Source organism: Haplochromis burtoni, unplaced genomic scaffold, assembly GCF_018398535.1.
Source record: "Haplochromis burtoni strain Fernald_Lab_line unplaced genomic scaffold, NCSU_Asbu1 Contig_65, whole genome shotgun sequence".
Taxonomy (NCBI): Eukaryota; Metazoa; Chordata; class Actinopteri; order Cichliformes; family Cichlidae; genus Haplochromis; species Haplochromis burtoni.
The window spans coordinates 1960465-1986578 of NW_024582426.1; the positions used below are offsets into that span (position 1 = coordinate 1960465).

Here is a 26114-nt window from a genome sequence, read left to right on the forward strand (position 1 = left end):
TGAAGAAAATCAACAGAAAAAGAAACAATGAAAGCATACTGTACTAAACATTCATGAAATTATCCTTAGTTTTTCAAATAAAATTATTAATTTAAATGAATTATAACTACTGAAAATATTAATTTGTGAATGATGTTATCTATTAATTAATTTTCCGAAACAATATAATGTAAGAGGCCATAGGGCAGTTCTCTGTTAATCAGGCTGGGAGACTGAAAGTCAGTCAGATTTTAATTTCCTTTTTTGTTAGGAGAGAACTACTTGCTGGTTTCCTTGTTCTTCCTACATGTCTTGGCTTTTCTGTTTCTTTTCTGTTTGTGTCTCCTGTCCCTGTTCCCACCAACATCTCTGCTACTTCTGCTGCTCCTGACACTGCTGCTGTTGAAGACACAAGATAATGATCATTAAGGTTAGTTCTAGTATTTTCATCCTTTTACATATATGTCAGTGCGCTTGTTTCTCATTAGACCTTTCTGATCTTTTTCGTGATCCATCATCTTTGTTGCTCTTTCTCTTTTTTCCACTGCCTCTGTCATAGCGATACTTGTACCCTTGGTTCCTAGGCTCCCTGTGCTTCATTTGCGCTTCCCTATTGCAGAAAACAAAATGGTTTTTATTTTATTCTTACATTACTTACTGATAAAACTTGAGAGTTTCTCATTGGGACATAACACAAAAGGGGGGGGAAAGGCCTGTTGACCCACAGGAAGACTGCTGCTCTCTTGCTCCAGTGAAAGAGAGATAAGTCATGACTCAAGGGATTAAAACTGTAACCACTGTGTTAGCTTTTATAACCTCCCCCCGGCTTCCACTTTGAGTAACAAAGAGCCCAATACAAGTGTCACAGCATGCCTTTTACATAAAAGCCACACATCCACACTGCAGTTACCTATAAGTTTTAAATTCTAGTGTTCATATGACCTCTGGAAACACACATGCAAAAACATGGTGAAATCAGTCTAAATCAGCACTGGAGACATATTGGACAAAGCAGCTGCAAACATGTATGGTTTAAAATTTATAGTCCAATGGTTCTATAAGTGAGTGAGATGGTCTTTTCTGTGTCTACATTGAGTACCTTGAGGTACCTTAAAGACCAGGAAAAAGCTGATCCAGGCGTGTCACTCTCCAATTCTCTGCATGATTTTCTCTCTAGGTACTAAATATCCTATTAAAAATAGCTAAAAATGCCTGAAAAAAGGATGTTTAAACATGTTTTACGCACTGCTTTTTTTGGCCAGTAAACCTATTTTATTGTGGTACTTATTACATCTTTGGACCAATGTAATGGCTCTGTTTTGTAATATTTTTTTTATGTCATGGATTTTATCCCAGTATGCTGGCAGCTTGTTAAACTGTCGGTCAAACCACCTAGAACACTGCTTACAACTGAAAAATGATGAGAAATTCCTCTGTTGTTATCAGGGATGGTCAGGAACACCTTAGTGTAATCCAATTACTTTTTTCAAGTAACGAGTAAAGTAAGAGATTACTATTGCAAAAAAGTAATTCGATTACTGTTACGTTCCCATAAACATGCTGCGTTACTAAACCGTGAGTTTGTTTGTGAGAGCGTCTCATGACAGTGATGTACGAACATGTGACGTGTGCAACAGACGTGTGTAGATTAACAATGGATAATATGGAGTGCGGGAGAGAGTACAACCATGCAGGGTTTAAAGATTGGAAGTACTGACATTACTTTAAGTTTGATTCTGTAAAAAGTGACAAGAACATTAGCATCTCCTATACATTCTGCGTGGTAAGAAAATTTCTTTCTACAGCGAAAAATTAAACTTCAAATCTGAGCAAGCACCTATCACGCTGCCACAGCAATGTGAAATTCACAGAGGAACACCCAGATCCCCCCAGTGACATGACCGCTGCGGCACATTTTTGCTGTGTTTTACTTGCATCTATTTGAAAGAGTGAGTGTAAACACAAAAAAATATTTTTTTTTATTTTATATGCTGGAATATGCAGAAAATAGGTTTAAATGTTAAACAAATAATCTCCACTCAGAGACTGTTGCATTCAATTAAATTTTTGCTTGATGCAATGTGCATGTAGTTAAAAGAATAAAACCAATAAAGCAAAAAAAGAGGCTTTTTCATTTGGTTAAATATTATATGATGGATTATGTTTTTAAAAAGTAACTAAGTAATAAAGTTGCTAATTACTTTTGAAAATAAGTAATTAGTATAGTAACAGGATTACTTTCTTGGAGAAGTAATCAGTAATTAGTAACTAATTACTATTTTCAAGTAACTTGACTTGGTTGTAAATATCAAAGGGTTAAGCTGCTAGCATAGTTTCTCATTTTGTAATTCAGTTCACAGCAAAAATGCAAGAAACCATGCTAAAAATTGTTGTTGCTCTTTTAAGGCCAGGGGCATTTAACAAATTGAAAAGCTCTTCCTTGATCCAATGTCATAGTATGGAGGGACATGAATAATTTTCAGATGATATTAGTCTCAGATAGTGTTCATGCGAGAAAACGTATTTTCTATTAGAACAAATCAACAGAAGTGGCAAATGTACCTCAACTCATTATCTTGCCACTTATAAGAAAGGAAAACACTGGAGGATTTTGCCTACTGCAATGAAGTGTTTGGAAAAACATTGAGTGATAAATTATTCAGATACCTGAAAGCATCATGAAAGAATGTGGACTGAGTGGCAAGAAAAGTGCGTTTGGGTGCAGTACTACTGTGGTAGCAAAGACGGCCACTGAGGCGAAGTTATGGAGTAGTTATAATTCATTTAAATACAGCTGTGAAATCATCCACACCAGTGAAGGTATTGGTACTCAAAAAAATGCCGCTGCACTCAGGTTGGCATACACTCAGCTTTAACATCAATGTGGGCTCTTGGCTTTGTGTTAGCATGCTGTCTGTGCAGATATTTCCAAAGTGCCGATGTTGAGTTAGAAGTAAAATGCAGCTGTTTCTGTCCTGGATGCAGTTTCCACTTTACCTTTATGCTCTTGTCTTTTCATGCAATAAAAATAAAAGTAGTGTCCATATCTCCATTCATCAAAATTTGTAGACCCATGCATCATTTTCTGCCTTGAACCAATATCGGCTGACTGTAACACAAGTACGTAGAAATATAGACGTTTGATGTTTTCTGTCTTTCTATCGGTCCTGAATGCAGATAACTTTATAACTTTATAATGCAAGTAACAACATAATTGGAACTGTAATGTGATTACTGAATCGCAGTAACTTGTTACATTACTCCATTTCTGAAAAAATTTTACGTGTTACTTTCTAACACATTATACCCAACATGGGTTAGCTCCAACATAGTTTGTTAATCATTATGTTTTTACATTTATGTGGATACATATTTTTTTCTCTCCTCCAAATTAAATTTGTATGATTTTGTTTGATTGTTTGAATTTTATCTTGTGCTTTCATTGCCTCTTCTTCTTCTTTTTCTATATTCCACCACATGAATTAACTCAGCAATGTTGAAATATTCTTCATTACTGTATTTTTATTTTACATGGTCTCTGATATATACTCATATTCATACATTTTTTTCCCTCTCCCAGTCACCAGTTTACCGAATATCAGGACTGATTTATCGTAATTATATTTGGGTTTTCTGTCTGCTCTTGGTTTTCCATATTTACCAGCAAGCTTTCTACGCATCAAGTCTTTGGATCCTCACCAATTACTTGCCCACCTTAATGGCAACTATGTTATCAGACAGAGACCAACTAGTTCTCTGCCTTCAAAGAAACATTGTTTCCTATTTTAGAATTCTGTAAATAAAATCTTTTCATTCTGCTTCAGTGTTCTACATCTTTCAGTCTGCCAGCACCATTAGTTTTATTACAGCGGAAATCTTACCCACTGCTAAGAGTGAATGAGTAGTGCATTAAAATAATTTTTCCCCTCTCTATCTAACTTGCTCATCTCGCCACCTTGGCACAGCGATAGTCTGTAATTTTAAAATAATCAGCCTGACCTTTAAGAATCATCACACTAAAGGCACTGTTCACGTCCCGTTTTTCCAAAAAGTCTATAGAAAAGTACAGATGATGAGCTGCTTATGCAGACAGTGTGCTCACACATAGCTGGAGTAATTATTATCATTCACTTGAACAACACAGAGAAAGAGAGAGAGAGCCTTAAGGGGCAACTGTTGCAAGTAAAAAGCTAAATATATTCAATATTTGTAGACAGCTCTTGTGTTAGCAGCAGGGACTAGGACTCTAGGCCCACATTTGTTCTTGCTCAAAGCCATTAGTTTTAACACAGAAACATCTCACCACACATAATACCATAAACACACTCAAATGACTCCAGAGGAAACAGTGTTGGTAAGAGTAAATTATAGCATAAAAGCCTCCTTTCACATATATTTTTTAGTATTATTTCATTCAAAATTAGTGCTCAGGCTTGACCGGATGAGCACTACCGTAGAATTCACAACCTGACTGAGAAACCCTGATTCTTCAGAGAGTGGTGTTGTGGACACAAAGTACAATTTTTCAATTAACACAACCTGTATATAGCAAGGGATGACTGCTTTGCAGTGAAAAAGAAATTAGTTTTTTTTCTTTTATAGTAATTATCATTTAAAACACAATCATGGCCAAATAATGCAGTCTTTATTGGGGTTGTCAAGCTTACGTCTTCTATTTGAATTTGTGATAAACATGCAGGACTTTTGCATATTAGAGCTGATTAACATGTAGATTCTTTGTATCAAGGTCACATAGCAGAATTTATACATAGTGTTAAGCTCACACACTTTTTAGAAATTTGATATTTAGGTAGAAAGAGTTGTCCTTATTTTTAATTTTCTACATATGTTCATTATGGTAAATTACATTGTTTTGGATTAACTGGCATGTAGGATTGGTTCAATGTTCTCTGCTAGATAACCGGTGGTATAAAATGAGTAATTAGCTGACTAACTCCGGGTTTTATGCTCTACTTCTGCACAGGTTCATGTAAAAGGCACAAATCAAATCAGACTCATTTAAATAGTAAAACGCTATGTTCTTCTAACCCTTTCTAATCTCACCTTATTCAGTTTTTGTATATTAGTATGTGAGAACAAAGACAGGGTCAGTGCATTTTACAATCATTGGAGTATAAATCTAAGACTAAATAAATTGTATGTGAGAAACATGTATGTTTCGTAAAATATAACTAGTATGCAATGACTCGATCAGCTAATATACAGCAAGCAAGCACACAAGTGTTTCTGGCAATGAGTGAAAGTCCTAAAACAAAGATATAAAAGCTGTACGGTCACTATGAGTTATAGCCAATATTATAGTGCCTGCATCTAGAAGTATGTAAGTTAAAGTCAAGTCAAATTTTTATAGCACATTTAAAATTTTAAATTTCATGCCATATAAAATATACATAATTAACAATAACCAGTCAACAATAAATATGCACTAAAAAAACACACTAAAACAATAAAAACATCCGGGTATCCTGCTCAGCAAAGTGTCGAGCAGTGTTTCAAAATGATTGAGTGACTGTGCAACTGTTTTGTCAAAGATTAGGTTGTTTAAAAGTGTCACAGACCCGGCTCTGGGGACTCGGGGTCCGTGAGCAGTGGGGACTATGATTGTTGTTGTTGTGATTATTATTATTATTATTATTATTCTCATTTGGTGTGTCGCCTGCTCTGCCTCTGGTCTCTGTCCGCATCTGTATGTAGGCAGGTGTGTGTGTGTGTTGCGGTTTTCTGTGGCGAAGTTACAGGCACCTTCAGGCCTGAGGGGCGTGGCCTGGCTTGAGGACTGGCCACACCCGAAGTCCTTGCCACACACCTGCTCCTCATCTGGGCTTGTCGGGGGAGCTATTTAGAAGAGCAATGGAGCTTCCACCGACGCTGGATTATTGCGTTTGACTTCACGTCAGTCTTCTAGCGTAGTCGGAAAGTCTGTGAGTGTATGCCTGCTGGGATAAAGTGTGTTAACGGCTGCCTCTATTGTTTTCCCACAGGAGGAATGTGGGACGAGAGAGAGCAGTGAGCACGGGGAGTGCAGAGACACTGGAGCAGAGAGCACTACACTGGGACTTTTTGGGAAGAAGACATGACATGGGAGTCTGGGACACTAGGGGATTTATCTTGCTTACTTCACCACCTTGTAAATAAACACTGTTTGCACTGAAGAGTCCGGCGTTTGGGTCCTGTTTCCCCACCTCTCCACGGTCTGCCGACACAGACCATGACAAAAAGATTAGGGATCACCACCAAAAATGCTGTGTTACCTCTGTTTTTGAGCCTGGATTGACAAATGTCCAAGAGCAATAGTTTCATAGACCTCAGGGCTCTAGTAAGAATGTAGGGCTGTAAAAACAACCACTGATACTCTTATAAACAAGTAATACAAATTTAAAACAGACCCTGAAATGGACTGGAAGCCAGTACAGAGGCCAGTACAGGTGTAATGTGATTAGACCATTCTTTTCTGTCAAAAGGCGAGCTGCTGCATTTTGTACAGCCTGCAGAAGAAGCTAGGAGCAACTGATAATGGCAAAGAATTATTAATAGTTAAACTGAGAGGTAATGAAGGTGTGATTACTCTCTCAATGTCATGTGGAGGGAGGTAGGCCTTCACCTTACTGTGGAGCCTCATTTGAATACACAGGTAACAACAGAGCTAATCTGTTTATCTTAAAAGCAAAGTCAAAAATATCATCAAGGTTCTTTGAACTGGGTGACAGTAAGAAGCTAAAAGACCAATGGTGCTGTCATACTCATCGAAAGTGTTGAGTTGCCCAAATAAAATAATTTCTGTTCTATTTTTATTCAGGTTGAGGTTGAAATTTAGATACCAGATGATGCAATAGAAGTTGCACTACACACTGCCCCTCTCTCACCTGGACCAGAAAAACACATATGTGCGGATGCTGTTCATCCGCCTTCAACACTATCATACCATCCAGACTCATCGTGAAACTCCGTGACCTGAACATCAACTCCTCCCTGTGCAGCTGGATCCTGGACCTCCTGACAGACAGACCTCAGGTGGTTCGGATCGGCAGCAACACCTCATCCACACTCACACTCAGCACAGGTGCCCCCCAGGGATGTGTGCTCAGCTCCCTGTACACCCTGTTCACCCACGAATGTACAGCAACACATAGCTCCAACACCATCATCAAATTTGCAGATGACACCACCATCATCGGCTGCATTTCTGATGAAGATGAGACAGCATACAGGGCAGAGGTGAGAGCCCTGACATCATGGTGCCGTGACAACAACCTGCTGCTTAACGTCAGCAAAGCCAAGGAGCTCATTGTGGATTACAGGAGACTGCAGAGAGGAGCCCACACCCCCCATCCACATCGAAGGAGCAGAGGTGGAGAGAGTCAGCTGCTTCAGATTCCTGGGCATCAACATCAGCGAGGACCTGAGCTGGTCACACCATGTTGGTGTGATCACAAAAGCAGCGGCTCTTCTTCTTGCAGCGCTTGAGAAGATTCGGCATGAACCCCAGAATACTTACAAACTTCTATCGATGCACCATTGAAAGTATTCTGACTGGCTGCATCACCACTTGGTACGGCAGCTGTAATGCTCTGGACCGCAAAGCTCTGCAGAGGGTGGTGAGATCAGCACAGCTGGACTGAACTGCCAGCCATACCGGATCTTTACACACAGCGCTGCATGAGGAAGACACAGCGGATCCTCTCTGATCCCAGCCACAGACTTTTCACACTCCTGCCGTCCGGCAGGTGGTTCAGGAGCATCCAGACCCGCACTACCAGACACAGGGACAGTTTTTACCCACAAGCCATCAGACTTTTGAACTGCTGACATTCCATACACACCACTACACACTCACTACAATTACAGGACTCTGCACACTGTCACTTCAACAAATGCTACTTAAATGCTCACTGCACAACTTTGTACAACCTGCAGATACTCTTGCACAAACTTGTAAATACCAACTTGCCTTAAATGTAAATACCAACTAAATTCTCTAATATTTAATACTTTTTCCTCTCTTTTTTATTGTTGTTATTATTATTATTATTTTATTACTAATAAACTGCTATTTTCTGTTATTTTCTTCTCAATATAACTGCACACTCTCTATATGCTCATGTAAAGCTGAGGAGCACGAGGCAAAGAATTTCATTATGGATAAATGTGGCTACACTGTTATCTGTACATGACAATAAAACTTGAAACTTGAAACTTGACAGGCAAACAATGTAGAAGTAATTTTAAAATTTATCTGGCACAGGCACCGGCTCTGGGAAAGAAATGAGTTTCTTGAATGATACTGAAAGAGAAAGACAAAAACATGTCACACTAAGAGATAATAAAAAAAACTTTGGTGAAAGGAAAGTAAAAACAGATGTAGGTGAAAGAATGTCCAGGCCCCAAGACAGACCCTGAGGCCAGGATAAGTGTGGCATCAGGCACAAGAGTAGCCGAGGAAAATCAAGAAATACATGGGAATTTAGACTATGCTCTAACCTCTAAATCCAAATCTGATGTTTCAAAAATGATGAAAATGAAGTTGCATGAAAAACTGTTTCCCCCTAACACAGGCAAAACTTTGGTAATTTTGAAATGTTATTCTTTAAATAATTCAACTAATAAATTAAGTGCAAAGGTAATAACGTGCTAAGCTTTCAGGAGTTTTGTTCCGAATTAGCAATAGCCTGATTTGGTTGCACAACATAGCAGCAAACCTCTTTTTTTTTCAGGTATTAGCTCATTTTTAATAAAATGTGAGCCATACCCTCTGTTAACGCTGAAACGAGTCTTGGAGCATAATGATGCTTTTAATCCAACCTAATAGAAGATAATTATCATTTTAATTTCCTTATCACACTAGAATTTCTTAATTCCGTTATTATCCAGGTTTGATCGAATTATCCAAGAGGTATTAGATCTATGCCTTGTGTGAACTGATGTCAAGAAAAAGAGGATATTGCAATTCGTCACTGTGTTGTGCAAGGTCGGGCATATGTGTGCATGAAGGAAATGAAGAATATCTGAGGTACTGCCAGCTGGAAAAAGTTACGTTTATCATCCAAAGCTAAAATTTACAGTTAGGGGGCAAGTGTTGACCAAATGGCCAATCAGTTACTCAGACTGAACCACTAGAAAAGACAAAGTGTGCCCGAAAAAAACTACAATATATCACTCGGTCTGAATAAATGTACTGGTGAACATTAGCCTTGTGGAATCTATTAGTAGTGGGGTTAAATCCGAGGCATGATGTCACAGTCACAGCTAATAACCAGTAGCTGATACTTAGAAAACCTCTTGCCACACTTTGCCTGTGTGCATGAGTAAGCAAAGGACAAATAGGCTAGCTAGTTTCTAAATGAATAACACATACATGTAACACTCCCACTGATTTAGTCAGTGAACAATAAGGATGGCTAGCAAAGCTATGGAGGTCTCCATCTGCTTCTCTGTCCTGCCCACACACACACTAACAATAAATCCCCCTGGGCCTACTCTAAAAATAATCTAGAGCCCAGTAATAAATCAGCGTAACAAAAACATAGAACTTGTACATATGCGTGTGTGTGTGTGTGTGTATCTGAATTCTGATCATCTGACCAGAATGTAGGACAAAAACGTCAGCAGAGCCACTTACGTGTGAGGAGCACACACTGGGCCAAAGGAATAGTCCTGTCAGCTGGGACCAAATCTGTAGAATGACTCTAAATCTCTTGTGTGTCTGTCATGCACATGTGATTCCCATTCTTCAGATCTTCTACATTTAGCCTATAACTTCCCATCTGTCCCATGCCCCACTTCCCTTATTTGACCCAAAATGTTGCTTTGAGCTAATGTATAAACCTGAATTCAAACATCTAGGGCATAAACACTCAAGGAAATGCTCACCACTTCAAGTAGGAAAAGTGCTGAACAGCACAGAAAAGCATGTAAGGATATTTTAACAGAGCCCAGTACAGTAAGAAATACTTCAGCTTGTCATTTTTGCTATTTTGCACTTATTTTAATTGCAAGTTAATTACCAGCAACGCTTTTACAGTAGCTGATGCAGGGATTTGTTGTTATCAACAACATTACAGCTTTTGAAGCCAAAGAAACAGAAGAATTTCACCTGCATTGCATATATTTGTAGTTTCAAGTATTTAGAGGCAAAAGGGGTTGGCTGTAGCTCAGGAGCAATAGCAGGCCATCTACTAATCGGAAGATGGTGGTTTGACCCCTGACTGTCCCAGTCATGCCAAATATCCTTGGGCAAGTTACTAACCCCAGGATGTTCTCCAATGAATGTGTGTGAATGTTAGATAGAAAGCACTTACGTGGATAATATACGAAAGAGTGCTTGTATGTCTGGTAGACTAGAAAAGAACTGTACATGAACCTATTCCTATTCCAGAAGGTAAAACCCCACGCAACCTAACAATACTATAAGCCTGCCTTTTCCTATAGTACGAGCTTCAGGTCAGCTGAGGAGTGTGTGAAAAGATGTGCCTGTGTGTATTACAGTTGACAGCTGTCTAAGTTAATAATAATTAAATAGAAATTTGGCTAATGGTCAACACTGAGAAATGTAGGGCATGATTTGGCTTGTTCACATGTTAGCATGTATGAGTGCTTGTACAGCAGGCGCTCAGGCTGTCACACTGTAGGGTAGTAGGGCACTATGTGAAAATTGGAGAGGAAATTATACTGCTCCGATCAGCTGTGAGCCTCAGAGAGAGAGAGAAAAAACAATTTCTATGCTGAGGAGTGCAAACTCAATCTTTCTCTGGCAATAACTGGCAAATATAGCAAGTTATTCCCTCATCTCACTGCACCAGAAAAACTGAAATAGTTATGCCTGTGCTGGCAATAATTTTTCCTTGTCTTGCAATAGTCTTGATTTCTGTCACAATGGCCTTATGCTCTTTTGCAATAGTATGCATTTCTTCACTAGGGCCATTTCTCACAATAGTGTGTTTATTTTATAGCGATCAGCTGGAGAGCCAAGAGGGTAACCACTCACAAATACAATGCCTTTAGCTGTGTTAATAGAAACATTTTGGGGTAAGTTCAAACACTAAAATAATGTAGTTTATGTCTGTATTTTCAAGCACAAACTTAATTATTTAGAGAACTAATTAATCTATAAAAAGCAACTCTTTTTTAAAGTGTATTTTTTTATTAACACTTGTCTTGAGCAACTTTGGTTCTTCGGTTCTCTGCCATCTAAGACAGCAAACATAACACAGAAGCGGCTTCACAACCATATATTGCACTAATATCTTGTCCCTGTCTGGTCTAACCTGAAAAAAACAGAGCTACAGAGTTTTACACTGCACCTCATGATCATTTTTTGGTTCTGTTTTTGTCTTTCATCTAAAATTTTCAATTGCTCTACAGCAAAATTCTCTCTCTCACTTGCTCTCTCGCCCTCTCTCTCCCTCAGTGTGTGTGTGTGCAGGCAGGCTGCAAATGCACACATACTGAACAAGGCCAGGAGAGAATGAATATCTGGATTACTTCCAATATATTATATGTTGCCTAATCCAGAAGGCCACAGCTGCACAGCAGACATTCAAATTCAACTACTGCAGAGGCACCCAACAGTGGAGAAAGGAAGAATAAAAGGAGAGAGTACACTGTGCTAAATGCAAAGCGCAAACTGAATCACATACATTAAATAAAATCATCATCAGTTCACATAGACCAACCTATAGGAGCAGCCCTCCTTCTCTCTATATCTGCTTCTTTTGTTCTCTTTATCTTGACCATGCGCTCTGGATCTGTCTCTATCCTTGTCATGCTTTTCCTGCGATATGTAGCATTCCCGAGCCTTGGTGGTATCAATCACTCCAGGGCTGATGGTGATTCTTCCTGGGATTAAAAATGATACACCCATTAAAGAACAGAACCAAACCAGGTTAGAAAATTGGGGAGAGTAACTAACAACCACATGCATTACCATTTGTTTAGCAATTAGCTCTGAGCTTTGAACCAATTCTTCTCACCTATTCTCACCTATTTCTTTTTCTCTAACGGTTAACACAGAAAAAGATCTAGTAAATATATTCACATACTGGAAGTTCAAACTGAATATGTAGGGGAGCTGAATAGTAAGGATTATGATTCAGTTTTCCAATACTCAAGACAGCTGAGAAATATGAATGAGAGAGCACGGCCTAAGGCAATTTTCAGAATGGTTGAGTGCTTGGACACCATACCTAACAGGTTCACTAAGACAGTGTAATATACAGTACTGATCTATCTTGAAACAGTTAATAAATATGAAACACTATCTCTTATGGACAAATGTACATACTTGATGAAGCTGATGGGCTGTTAAAACTTGTAGAGTTCCCACTGAAAATAGAAAATAAAGAAATATGTGAAAATCCTATATTTACATCAGACCTTTACAGATGATCCAAGTTTACATTCTTTTTTTCAAACTTCAGTTTCCATAAATGGCATTAAGAAGGCTTTCATGATAGCATTTTTGAATTCTTTAAAAAGACAAATTACTGTTACTGAGCAGAATTTATTAAAACATACAATTAGTAGTATTAGCAGATCTAACAAAAGAACAACATACATTACACATAGATTTACACCAACCGTATGTGTCTGAGGCCGAGAGTTCTGAGAACTGTATAAATAATTCTTTTGGTTTTGAAATGTGATTTATATTCCAGTTCTATATTATTTATAGTTATTATGTATACTATGTGTTTTATTGTGCCATTTATTAGATAATTCCCTTTTGTCATGCCATTTGGTTCTCTCAGTCTTGTCTCGGAATTTGTCTTTTTCTCGTTCTTGTTCTCCTGTTAGTTGTGTCACTTTATTCTTGTCGCCCTGTTCTGTTGTGGGTCACTTTGCTTTATTTTGGTGACCATTGTTCTCTGTGTCTTGTGTCAAGTTTTTCTTCTTGTGTCATTATGTTAAAGGTCCTCGGCTGTTTTCACACCTGTTACCACGCTCTCATTTTCTTGTGTCTATCGTCTACGTCTCCCTTTGTCCTTTATTATGTTGTCCCTGATTGCTGTGTATCTCCTTGCCATGTGTTCCCAGAAAGTTTCTGGTATTTGGATTGTTTGGTTCTGCTCTGTAATGTTTTTGGATTTCTTTATTCCCTACAGCATTGAAGCTGAGTTTTGAGCTTATTTCCTGTTTCCTGCATCCTCAATTTGGATCCAGCTACAAGATGACCCTCGACAGTCTCTTTTTATCTGCTTCTGGCAGATTGTATTTGTAATTGTCTGTTTACTGTCTTTAATGTTTAAGGAATGTTAATGTGCATTCTAAAAAAGGAAACCACATGAGCAAACAAATTTACAGATGAATCAGTGAAGGAAAAAATAAAAGAAGCGGGTCTGCAAAAGGATCAAAGCACTTTTACAAATGCACAGCTGTGTTCTCCAAGTGTTTGAAGTGACTGGCTCATTGTCAAGGCATAGTGTGTGCTCGCCAACGCAAGAGGAACGGATGGAGGGCATATTACTGATAAAATCTGGGTCTTCTGTCCGTCCACGTGGCCAGGGCACACTTGCCTCCAACTGAAAACTTCCGAATGAGCTGAATGTGAACTTGGCTTTTGTTTGAAGCTCATCCAAATGAACGCCTTTCCAACAGGTGTGAGCCCAGTTATGTTGCTCCATAAATCCAAAAGTAAACAGTTCCATCGCTGAGGAATTTTATTTTTGGCTCAACAGATGCACAAGAAGTTAAAAGACTTACTTATGAATGGAGAAGAATCAATGAATGGAAGAGGGAGTCTGGTTCTCTGAGCATGTAACAGGTAGAAAAGCCCAAAAAGATTGGTAATGTAATATACACTTGAAAGTTGATAATGCTCAGAATCAACAGCTTTGGTCGAGGAGCCTGATTGAATACACACCAAAATAAAGTTATAGATGTGTGATAAAACTCTATGGAAGATATGGCAAACATGCAAGTCATTATCATGCTCTAACGTTCCTTTATTAATAGATCACAGTTTTTATACTGATTGGGCCTCCCTCTAGGATGACTAAAGGAATATTATTGTGAGATATGTATAAAACATAGATGAACATGATTTTACACTACCACTGCCTGAACAGTTAACTTTACCACATTAAAATTTAGCTCATTTTGAATAATTTTTCCAGTGATTTTTGTTCGCTAGTTAATTTTCCTATAAAGGGACATTTTCATTTTGAGATTAATTGTTACATCCTGTCACTATAAGGGAACAATGTTGTAGAATTGCCGAAGTCTAATCAGATCTTAAGTATTTTTGAAGCCCTCAGGACCCTTGGCCCTCATTGCAGCATGGCATGTCAAGGCCAAGATGATGCCAGAAATACCTGCTGTTCCTAATAGCCCCAAGGGAAAGGCAACAGTGAAACCAGGACTATCAGGGTAGACACTGCACATGTGTATACTTTTTTTAAAAAGTTTAAAAGGAAATTATTCATAAAGCACACAGGAGATGGCTGGCAGAGTTCATAGGAACAGTAAGTCCCTGAAGGATGTGAGGATTTGGCAGATGGACTGAGATGTGAGAAAAACCATCTTTATGGACAAAGTACTGAGCACATTTAGGCACACATCAGACACAGCAAATTAGGGGAAGGGAAAAAATAGGAATGAGAAAAGAGAGAAAAGATGAAGGAACAGGAAGCTAGTGAGACAGACAAACAGAGCTGGACTCAGGAAGGCTGGATACAGACAGCATCCAAGTGAAACAAGCACAGCAGCAAACACAAATGGAGTAGGGCTGCATTCATTAACGTGTAAGAAAAAGCAAGAGAGCCTTGGGTACAACGTGGCCCACTTGTGATCTAAGTTGTGTAAATTACTGCTGAAATGTGGGAGTTTGCAGACAGGTTGTGACATAGATCGGAAAAGCAGAGTGGAGGGGGTGCCTGGAATACTGATAAACAGGAGACTGGAGGAACAAACAAGGTTGCTATCTTGCTTTCTACCTTATATGGCCATTGATTCAGTTGGAAGATGAGCAACAGTGCATGGTGTACAGAAAAGAAACCCCAATCCAAGTTGATCTTTAGAGTCTAACTAGAGACACCTGGTCTGTTTCAGAAGTTGTTTTATCAAACTTTTGAGTTACTTCCTTTCACACTAACGTAATAATCGCTTGACTAATGATTTCTAGTCCAGTCTCTGAGTAACATTTTTCTTTCCCTCCCTGCACATTTGCTGAATTTGTGAGGGAGTACGGTTTTCACTTTTTCACTGACACAGTAACCTTCAGTTTCTCCTCATTACGGTCATTACATATAGAGCTGACCTACAACTGATGCATAAAGACAGACACATTATAGGGCTCACCTGACCGAAGTAGCAGTAGAGGAGGGAGGTTGGGGACCTGAGCAGGAAAAGAAGACAGCAAAGTTATCTATTGTTCTCTTCAGTAATACTGAAATTCCAAAAAAAAAAATAGATTTTAATACCGTAACTACATTCAACCTCAAAAGGGAAATAATAATATACCCACAATAATTTGCTGCTTTAATTAGAGCAAAGAAAATAATTATTTAATTATTGCATGAAAATTCACGAAAAAGCTGCATATTAAAGGTTGTACCCCTTAACAGTTTAGAAGGTTTAGAATATTATACATATTCCAAATGCAGATTTTGTCCAACACAGGCCAAATATTTTAATCAAATGGAAACAGAAATAGTCTAAAATCACACATTAAATGTGAGAAGACGTTTTGTTGTTATTAATATAGCAACAAATAACAGAAACACAAGACAAATAACAGAAACACAAGACAAATAACAGAAACAATATAAAAGAATATGAATAAATATAACCCATTACCAGGAACATGCATTCATAATTTATAGTGCTGCATCTTTTAATCTTAAGAAATTAGATCAGCCTCAAAATGTCAGTGCAACAAAATGTAGCAAGTGCTACTTGCCTTTTCCTCCATCAATAAAACAGAACAAGTCAAATGCTTGAGTGCACACTTAATGGACCCACTTGTTATAATGCTCAAATTTTACGTGACCAAGCTGCAAAATCAGCTTTCACACTTGCTGTACGGAGCCAATGTGTGTACACATAAAGACACACATACAAGCACACATATATAGAGAGATTCCTTTGAAGAATCAAGGCACAAGCACACATTCACATCTGGATACCATCTCCTACTTTTTTTTTTTTAAAAGACCCCTAACGTGAGAGTGGCTAGAAACAGCTTGGTTGAAGCAGGAGGAAGAATAATATGAGCTGCTATGTGTGCTGTACATATGAGCTGCCTGAATTTGAAAAGAACATCAAGATGCCGTCCTGTGAATAAATCTAAAACACTGTTTTTTCCCTTTCAAATACAAGTTCCACAGAGTTGAGATGGCCCGAAGTGCTCATGGAGGAGTGCGGTTTTTGATACTTGAGACACCTGGACACCCAAAGAAAAGAGCAGAATTTAACATACACGTACAAACTTCTCAAAATTCAAGACATCGAAGTCTGAGAGTGTAGCCTGGAGGGTCTTCAGGTAATTCCCTTTAATGTGATTCCATGATGTGAATAATCAGGAACATGAAGAGTGCAGCATGTAAAAAAACATCTGCGACAAGCTCTCATTACTGCAAATAGATGAAGTCACTGCATGAGACATCACAAAGAGTTTGTAGAATGAATTATACTACAGAAAATCTAAGTGGATTGTAAAATGTGATTGGCAGTATTAGTAACTTTGCTAATGGAATGCTATGCAATGCATACTGTATACACAAGCAGATGCACAAAGTACACAGCAGCTTGTCCATGAACATGCCATCAAGGTTAGCGTGAGTGAGTAATTGTTTTTACCTGTGGTGATCTCAAGTGAGTGTTTGATGGAGGCTAGAGTTGCATGCTTGGCAGCATATGAGAGAGCAAATGGCTGAGGGCTAATTGCATCTGATTGTTTTTGCGTGGTTTTGAGTCTCGTGCTAATGCTTTACAGAGCTACAGGCTGCAGTGTTTTAGATGGAGCTGATATTTCACATGGGACAACTGGCTGCTGTTCTGCACTGCAGCACAGGCCCAAGTGATCTTTGTTAGTGTAAAGGCTACTGTCTCCCATACTCTCAGATGCAGCAATCTGCAAGGACAGATGTGCATAAATCTTCTTGCAGTGACAGCATCCTGTCATTACACTGTCACCTGTTAAAAGCACAGCCATCAGCTCTTTACAAGAAAACTAGCATTCTCCACTCTAAAGCTGAAAATCAATACAGGGCACAGATTTTTTTTATGTTATGAATCAAAACAAAACAAAAAAATTATAAGGTTAAAAAAGCATTTTTTTTTTTAAATCTTATTGGTAATAGTCCTAATGTTGCTCTGATTGTTCATCACGGGGCATTTACTTGCATAGTCAGTTTTTTAAAAGAGTTAAAAAATCTGCTCAGTTCAGTCAGCGAGGACATTCACATACAAGCTCTGTTGCTACAGTGATTATAGTGACCCAGTAACCAGCTGTATGGAAGATTAGCTGCAGTGCACAGCAGCAGGCAGCATCACCTTCACTGTGCTGCACTGATAGATGACACAAGTACAACCCTGTAATGACACAGCTCCACTCCAAAATGTGCACCTATGAAAAACACTTGGCATCTAATGTGACCTTACTGAAAAACAAACCAAAAATTAAAACAGCCCCTTCTTTTCCTCTGCCCTATTCCCCACAGTTGGGTCTGTTCAGCACTTTTCTCGTGCCTCAATCTGCAGACCCAGCAACTTTTTTCTTTTTTTTACCAGGGGCTATTTTTATCATGCTACACATTTGCCTCACACAAGGAGGCAGGGCCTATAACTTAAAGAAAGGGGAGTGGTCGGCATTAAAGCTATGCATATAACTTCAAAGCTGGTGCCGGCAGGATGTTTGATATTTTGGTTGTATTAGTGGCTCTGGCACGGGTTTTGCTGTGCAGTATGGGGCTCGGAGGGTAAGGGGCAAGCAGGCCTAAGCCGGCATTTCTATTTCAGAGCCTTTGAAGATGAAGATATGGCATGTGCTCAGCTGTGTGCTTGCGCCAGGGAGCCTTCCTGGATTTCAATATGATTCACTGCAAAGACTAAGAGGAAGTCTAAAGACTGATGGACTCCCACCTGGACAGCACTAGGTACCTGACTGCAGGAAGACATATATCCATACAGTACCTTCAAACACATGCAGGCAGGTGCAGAGATACACACGTATACACACAGCTAAGTTCACCTCTGTCCTTCAACTCCACAGGATAATTTATTATGACACGTGTTGCAGCTTCACAAACACATGGTCTGATTGCTATTAGTCATTTGTGCAGCTGCATGATGCATGATGTGTCCAACAGAGGGTTCTCTTTGGGGCCTTAACACCTGAAAATCTTAGTATTAAATCTAAATATTCTCCCGCAGATAACTCAGATGTTCATAATTATCATGTCAAATGAAAAGGAACATACAAGAACCTTTCTCAAATAGTTTTGTAAATATAGTAAATAAGCATTAATATAAGTAAGTGTGTTGCATTCCAATAGCAGAGTGACTTACGTGGTGGAACTCTCTTTTTAATAAATTTAAAGAAAGAGTTCTTGCTGAGTGGAGGTGGCAGCTGATTAGCATTACTGCTGTCCTCATAATGGCACGTCTCACAAACAACCTGAAAAATAAAGATAGTTACTGTTATTTATGACAACAATAAAAAGAAATCTCATTTAAAAAAATGACAGCGACAAACTATCAACAATAAAGTTGTAGGCTGAACCAGTAGCTTAATACACATATAGTTCTTTTTTACAAAAATTCTGTACGGAACACAATAAAAATGCTATATTAATTGAAATTCCCATAGTTCAATCAATTGTCTGCTGGTTGGTTCATGCCAAAAGGTTTAATTATAGCTTCCGAGACTGATCATTTCAGGTCCTCCTGCATTGGTGCCCATCCTTATTAAACCCATACTAACATAATACCTGAGTGTTGCTGCCTCCATCATTATGACATTGGTGCCCATCCTCTCTGCTGGATTCAGGTTGTCCTCCAGCCAAATTAGTGATAGGATCTGAATCTCTGTTGATCAGGTAATATGATAAAGACTGTACAAATACATACAATGTTTTGATAATGTCCCAAAAAAGGCAAGTGGGGGTTCTCATACATAAATCCTTCTTTTTAATGTGGTGCTGATGTGCACTTATATAACATTTTTAAAAACAGGACATTCATTTATCCTAATGTCACTTTCAATGTCCTTACTTAAACCCCCTGCAGGTCCATTAACGCATTAAACCTCCTTATCTGGGTCATCTTGCCATCTTCACAAAACAGCCCTTTACAGCCCTAAACCCTGCTACACTCACCCCGAGTGAGCTCATACACACACATACGCACACAAGCGGAATGTTAACCCGCTTCTGTCACAAGGACTTTATCAACAGTAGAGAAAAGCATACATAAAAAAGTAAAAACGCCTACATCTAATGGCAACTCAATAGGGAAGTGCCTGCAGCTCCTTAATGTCTCTTTGCTCCAGATCTGAGAACACAAACACTTTTGACCTGAGCTGCACAAAAACAAACCAAAATCTTTACTACATTATCATGTAACACACTGGTAAATTCCTTAACCAAACAGTAGACCCTCTTTGAATAAAGATGGTCTACTGTTTGGTCAATTGCTGTCACATAGGGAGAGAGACATGACACACACATGACTCAGATCTGTGTCCTCCTCCTAAGGGTAAACTTGCCGATGGAGAACAATGACATCAAGTAGGACAGATCTTAAACTGGCTGGCCATTTCTGTCAGTCAGTCTCAGATGATGGTCAAGGCATCCAACAGACATCTTAATCACCATTAAAGTAAATGAATAGAAGCAGTGGTAAAGAACCTGTTTTGCATGGGACAGCTTCACTCAATGGCTGAAAGCATGGTTTTATAAATAGCTGCAAAGTGCTTGCTGAGAGTGAATGTTTTTTCCTAGCATTAAAAAAAAAACAGGCCCCTCATGAGTGTGTACACAATTTTTTTTTTTGATTCGTTGATGACTTACTATGCATCTAAGCACAATCCATCCATAAAGCAAAACCCCTGCAACTGTGTTACCCTATTTGACAGAGGTCTGTTCACAGTGTTATTTATGACCTCAAATAAATCAAAACCAAATTAACAGGATTTGTTAAAATTTTTAATTGAAATCTGTTTAGCAATGCACCAAAAATATCTCTTTGCAGGAAAAACACACTTGTCTACACATAAAGATTTGGCACTAACTGGGTTATAAAGCCCAATCTAGTTATGTTTGATGAATTGGTCGCTGCAATCGCAAACTGTGACGTCAAAATGCCAAACCTTTTATATTTGCACTTGTCTGCAGCATTTTTCATTAGTGAGTCATGGCTTGGAAAAACACACCGCTACACTCCTGGAATAGCAACAGAGGAGGTCATTTACAGAAAGCTGAAAATCTCATTTTTTTTTCCTATTGTCTCGATCCACAAATTCAGTGTCATCTAAAAGTCCAATGCTCCCACACTGATGGATGGCACCTCCAGCTCATCCATTTTGTAAATGTACCAGCAGTGCCTAAATCATCTAATGTATCAAAAGAACAGTATACAGTAAACAGATGGTCCAGATCTGAGAACACAAACACTTTTGTGTGTTTGTAGAACTGATTCGCCTAATCAGTTCTACAATTATATATTTATTACACTAAATTCTAATGAATTACTACAATTTTTAGCTAAAACTACAGCGGCTGTTAAAGTTGGAGTAAAATCTGGTGTCACTGTTGTTAGCAGATAAATCATAAATGTATGAAATATAAATACGGGGAAAATTAATGGCACAAAGCCTAAAAATGTTTTAAAAAAAGCTTTAACCTTCGATGAAATTTTGCCTTGGGCTTTAACAGATGAACATAAGTCTGTGTTTACCTCAACATTTTGCAATCCCTTGCCAAAACAACCCTAATATGCTGAGCACATCTTAGGATCACAGAAAACAGATGGCATCAGGCAGATAGTTGCCGTGTCACAAACAAACAGAAAAAACCAGCTGCCAGCTTCTTCTGGCTCTGAGCTCAGAGCAGTAGCATAGAATGGGATAGAGGGTGTAGGACTGAAGGCACAAAATATAACAGTATGGAGAAGACATATTACTGACCTGAAAGCTACAATAGATGGTCTGCCTGGGGAAGAATAAGCACAAAACACCTCCTCTTCTTCATATCCAGTGTGCCTCTTCTGGGCCTGAGCAGAATAACAATTTCTCAAGTTTCAGTCTGATTTATTATTCCTAACTACGGTATGTTCTCCTGTTTAAGTGAAGGGTCTCTTTAAAAAGAAGGCTGACTAAATCACATTAGTGATAGCATTATCTTACCCTGTCTTTAGCATTTACCTTTCTTATCATGCCATGAAGTTTTGCTTGTTTCCTACAGTAAGCATTCCAGCTTTCTTCATCAAAACCATAGTTAAAGTAATCTGAGATGTTAGCACCTAAAATAAAAACACTGAATGGTAATGAATAGGTCTGAATGTAATTACTGAATGCATACAAGAATCTCATTGACGTGTCAGGTCAAACAACAATACTTACCAGCTTTTCTCCATGGCTTTTTCTCCAAAAACTCTACTTTCTGGTTAATTTCTTCATTTCCTTGGACTTTTTCTAACAATAGGTCATTTGTAGTACCTGTAAATCATCCCAATGCAGACATAATGATGTCACATATATTTCATATATTTGTCACATATATCGTCATTTCTCATTTATTTTCAATAAGGAATATTTTAAATCATAAAGATCTGAGTTAAGTCAGCTGATTTGCAGTAATGAAGCTGACATTCTCAATGTATGTGAACTAATTATGAATATGTGTAAAATGACTGAAAGTGTACTTTTTTAAATGTCAAATGGTCACTGGGTTCTCTAATAGGCTGATAGTTTTCACTGTAAAATTCTATATTTAAATTCTTGGCTGACTCTGAGGAGAAATATAGTCACTGTGTGTCTTTGGAAGCTGAATGCATATCAGTTAACTGATTTAAGACATTTATATCTTATAATCTTCTTATTTCTTAAACCAAGTTTACAATAAAGTCTGGTCTTTGTGTGGCTGCTTTGTTTAATGTTTCACTGTCATTTGTGTTGCCCAAAAATCTCAAAAGGGTTGTCACTACTCACCACCTACATGTTGTGTCCTCCTAAGATGCATAAATGTACTGCAAGAAATAAGGAGGCCCTCACATCATCACCACTGTTATCTCTATCATCATCATTAGTAACTTTAAATAACAGAAAGAAACACTTCTGTCTGGGTTGAGTGCTGATGACACAACGCGTTAACTTAAACACTATGAAAATATCTCAAAGCAAATTTTTGACAGAAGGGTTTTTTTTTTACAAATAAGGCCCATTCATAACATACCTAACAGCTACAAAAACACAATAAAAAGCTGGAAAAATTCAAAATAATATGTCATTATCATCTTGGACAGCTTTCAAATTGTCCCATAAACAAAAGAAAGGGATGAAAATAATATCAAATCATCCAAATAGAAAAGAATTTCCACTTACACAGATAATTGTCAGAATGATTTTACATTACTGCAAGAACACTAAACCTTGATGGGTACAAGTGAAAAATGGCATTTAACCATGTCTATTCACGTTCAGGTTTTTCATGTGGGTATTTTTTTTCCCCATTAGGCACTGATCAACGTAAGTGACACTGTTGTTCTTTAAATTGCTTGCATGATTTCAATCACAAATTCCCAAATGCAAAAACAACTAAACTATCCCGCCCAAAAAACAACATTGTTTAAGCCTTAGTATCCTTTACAGTCACTAACTGTAATTGGCATGTTATGCTACATTTATTCTGAGGCATAAAGGCTGGCGTAAACATACAAAAGAAAAAAAAAATCAGGGCTCCAGTTGTATGATTGCTAACATCCCCATTTCCCAGCTCACAAACAAATACCTCTCGCCTGACAGCGAGTTAATGAGCATCAAATTCTTTTTAATGCTCGACATGACTGACTGCACATTTCGGGCAGCACACAAGGTGCCGTCACATGTATTGTGCAACTATAATGTCATTATCGTACTGTGAAAACTGTATTATACCTGAACGCTTCATTAGTATAATACTGTTGGAAATAATCATGCCATTACAGTTTATTTTCAATTTGTCTACTGCTCACTGCAATTTACGGCCTGTGAGACGAGTATCTAACTCCTTCTAATTCATCACAACAAAATTAATATTGCTTTGTAACTTTCAATAATTTTGTATTCTTTTGTATTGAATTGTTTCCTTTAGTTTTTAGTGGTTTAACTTAAGTTAAACAACATTTCATGTATATATTTTTTTATTATTTAGAATATTGTCTTGACATATAAAGGGTCCCCTGCTTGGTTAGCGTGGGGACCCTTACTGGTCCAGTGTCGAGTACCACTACGCCTTATATACATATATGCACATATATATACACGCGCAATGCCAGAACAATGGCTGTACACAACTGTAAATTTGCACACTTATTTATTTAAGGCACTGGCTACACACCTGGGTGAGAGTCCAACCCTTTGTATCTCGTGTCGGTCATCTGTGACGTTCATGTCATATACCCCTAAAACAAGGAACTTGGAGGCACATTAAAATCAAAGTGGCTCTATTGAAAACAGAAGAAACAGCTGGCCTCTTTAAACTAAGCTATGGTATCTTTCCGTTAAACGCTGGGGGAAGTGATTTAAACAAATATAAAGAGGAACTCATAACTCTAAGCATTAAACATTTTTAGGGGTTTAATTGTTTGTGCCAACTGTCATTTAGATTAGTTTTTAATGAAGGAAGCTCGTGTCAACAAATCGCCATAACTAATTTCAATTAGCTTAAAATCCATCAAGACAAATTAAATTTCACATGTTTAACATAATTTTTGAGATTAAATTTACCCGATGGATCCTCCCCCTTTTAGCTCTTGTCGTTCTTGGTTATGGTAGTGAAAGTCTAGATACTTCGTGAGAATATTGCATAAGAAGTTTTCCTTTATTAACTCTGTAACGATTGTTCTCGGGATACTGCTTATTGTCATAGCAACGACGTTTGGGTGACGTTTTAATGAAGCGACGGGCTAGCGCCACGTCACCTTTAAGAGACGTGTGTTTGTTTTGTTGGAGCTACTTAAGCTGAAATTGCTGATGTGTCTTTGATTTCGGTGAATTTAGCTGATACACGTAACTAGGAAAATGTTGGCGACTGAGGAGTTTACGCGATTCCCCCTCTTGATGTGGGAGAAGGTGCTGTCGAAGGTAAAGAAATCGGTTGTTTTCATGGATGACAAATGTGCAGAGGCTCTCCACTGGAGTGGAGGAGCTGCCACGTTATTGGAAGCTGGAGCCAGGAATTTAAAGCAGTTTTCGAGTTTCGAAGCGTGCGGTGTCAATGAGCCTAAAGCCGTGTTTGTGGTCAGCACACTGTTGAAAGGGAGGACAGTTGACATTATTAAAGACATCATATCCCTCAGTCACTTTCAGTACTGCGTTGTCTTTACCACCGTTGCTCACTCCGTGCACCTGCTCGTCAACAAAGTTACGACAGAAATGGAAGGAAGCCCTGTGTTTGAGCAGTTTGAAGAGAAATTATGCGAGTGGATGGGAAATATGAACTACACGGCAGAGGTCATGCATGTTCCAGTTGTCTTCGCCCCTGTGTCACAGCAGTTGATAGTTGCACCCCCGTTTGCGCACCTGTTCCCTCTTCTCTCGCCAGACCTGGAGGCCATCAATGAAAAACGACCAGAGAAGAGAAGATTTGCAAGCCTGAATGATATAGACATGCACTGTCTCCCTGCTGAACTGCAAATTGAAGTCAAATCCTTAGCTTCAGCGTTAAATTCAATGTTTGAGGCTACAGGTACGAGAGAGGAGAGTTTTGCTCTGGGTCCAATGAGCCGCATCATAGCAGGGGAACTCGCCAATCTTCCTCAAGCAAAAAACCGAAGGAAGACAGCCCCTAATAAAGCATCAATCATCTTTGTAGACCGAACGATGGATCTTACAGGTAATATTTGTGACCATGTTGTGTTTGACCTTTCTGCATGCTGCATAAGCCCAATCACACCAGAATCATAACAATGACAGTGGTAAGAGTCAAGTAAATGTCTAGCACAAAGATAAGCAGTTCATTTTCCCAAGAGGGTTTCATCTAAAGAAAGTTTAGATGGGTCTAATGAATCACCTTTACCTTCACTTGCCTGGCTTGGTGTGTGGGGGTCATTTAGCTGGAGGACACCTGGAACCAGAATGCACATTGGGAATAAGGAAAGCCAATGGAGGCAATGTGATACTTTACCCGGCTGGGAAACCTTGGGTCCTGCCGTCCATTTAGATGTTAGTTTGATGTGCACCACTTATAAGCATTGTTGCAGACCATGTACATCCTTTCAAGGAAACTGTATTCTATCATGGCTGTGGACTCTTTCAGCAGGATATTGAGCCCTGCCACAAAGCAAAACTGGTTTAGGAATGGTTTGAGGAGCACAACAACAGGTTTGAGATGTTGACTTGGCTTCCCCAGAGCTCAGTCCACTAAAACATCTGTTGGATCTGCTGAACAAACAAGTTTGATTTATGTAGGCCCACCTCAAAACTTACAGAATTTAAACTGTCTGTTGCTAATATCTTTGTGCCAGATACCACAGCACAACTTCAGGGGTCTAGTGCAGACCATGCCTTGATGGGTCAGGGCCATTTTGGCAAGAAAAGGGGAACCAACACAATATTAGACAGGTGGTCATAATGTTATGCCTGATTGGTGGATATACTTTTGTTTACTGGCAGCAGCCTCTTTCTTCTGTGAAAGCATATGATTCGTCATGTAAAAGAGAAAATCTAATTTAAAAATGTAAAAAGAAAAAAAAATCCTCACAAATTAGGTTGATATCCCATAGATAAATTGAAATTAAAGAAGAATAACAGATGCTTTGGTTTGAGCATCCCCACCAATTAGGAACTTTCTCTGTCGAGTTTCTATGATCTTTCTGAGTACACATTTATATTGTTGCCTCTTTTTACATTCCTGTCTTCTGTAATTTGGCAATCATTAAAATTAAATACCACCCACGATGAGATTAGTTATTGCAGAGCACTG

General features: G+C 38.6%; 2 protein-coding genes across 6 annotated transcripts in view; one reads left to right on the top strand and one right to left on the bottom strand.

The window, feature by feature from the left end:
- Window positions 1-37: 37 nt before the first annotated feature.
- On the bottom strand, window positions 38-24087 carry fip1l1a (FIP1 like 1a (S. cerevisiae)). Of its 4 annotated transcripts, none has more exons than XM_042221396.1 (13): window positions 23918-24036; window positions 23529-23592; window positions 22142-22179; window positions 21554-21649; window positions 21356-21453; window positions 21119-21204; window positions 18924-19020; window positions 18502-18610; window positions 15292-15328; window positions 12278-12318; window positions 11670-11832; window positions 470-589; window positions 38-378 (listed from the first exon to the last, which is right to left on the bottom strand). In XM_042221396.1, exons 2-13 carry the CDS (start codon window positions 23579-23581, stop codon window positions 258-260), a joined length of 1059 nt encoding a protein of 352 aa, XP_042077330.1. In that variant the 5' UTR covers window positions 23582-23592; window positions 23918-24036; the 3' UTR covers window positions 38-257. The 4 variants fall into 4 exon arrangements, with proteins under 4 accessions (XP_042077330.1, XP_005923375.1, XP_042077329.1 ...); XM_005923313.3 differs by having other exon boundaries at window positions 23529-23605; window positions 23918-24031; XM_042221395.1 differs by lacking the exon at window positions 23529-23592 and having other exon boundaries at window positions 38-375; window positions 23918-24087.
- The window catches only part of scfd2 (sec1 family domain containing 2), a 60107-nt gene continuing 58059 nt past the window's right edge, over window positions 24067-26114 (top strand). Inside the window, exon 1 of one of the 2 annotated variants that reach the window (XM_014333886.2) lies at window positions 24067-25025. In XM_014333886.2, coding sequence (XP_014189372.2) covers window positions 24212-25025 — 814 coding nt within the window. In that variant the 5' untranslated portion in view covers window positions 24067-24211. The remainder of the gene's footprint in view (window positions 25026-26114) is intronic. The other variant, XM_042221393.1, reaches the window with a different exon arrangement.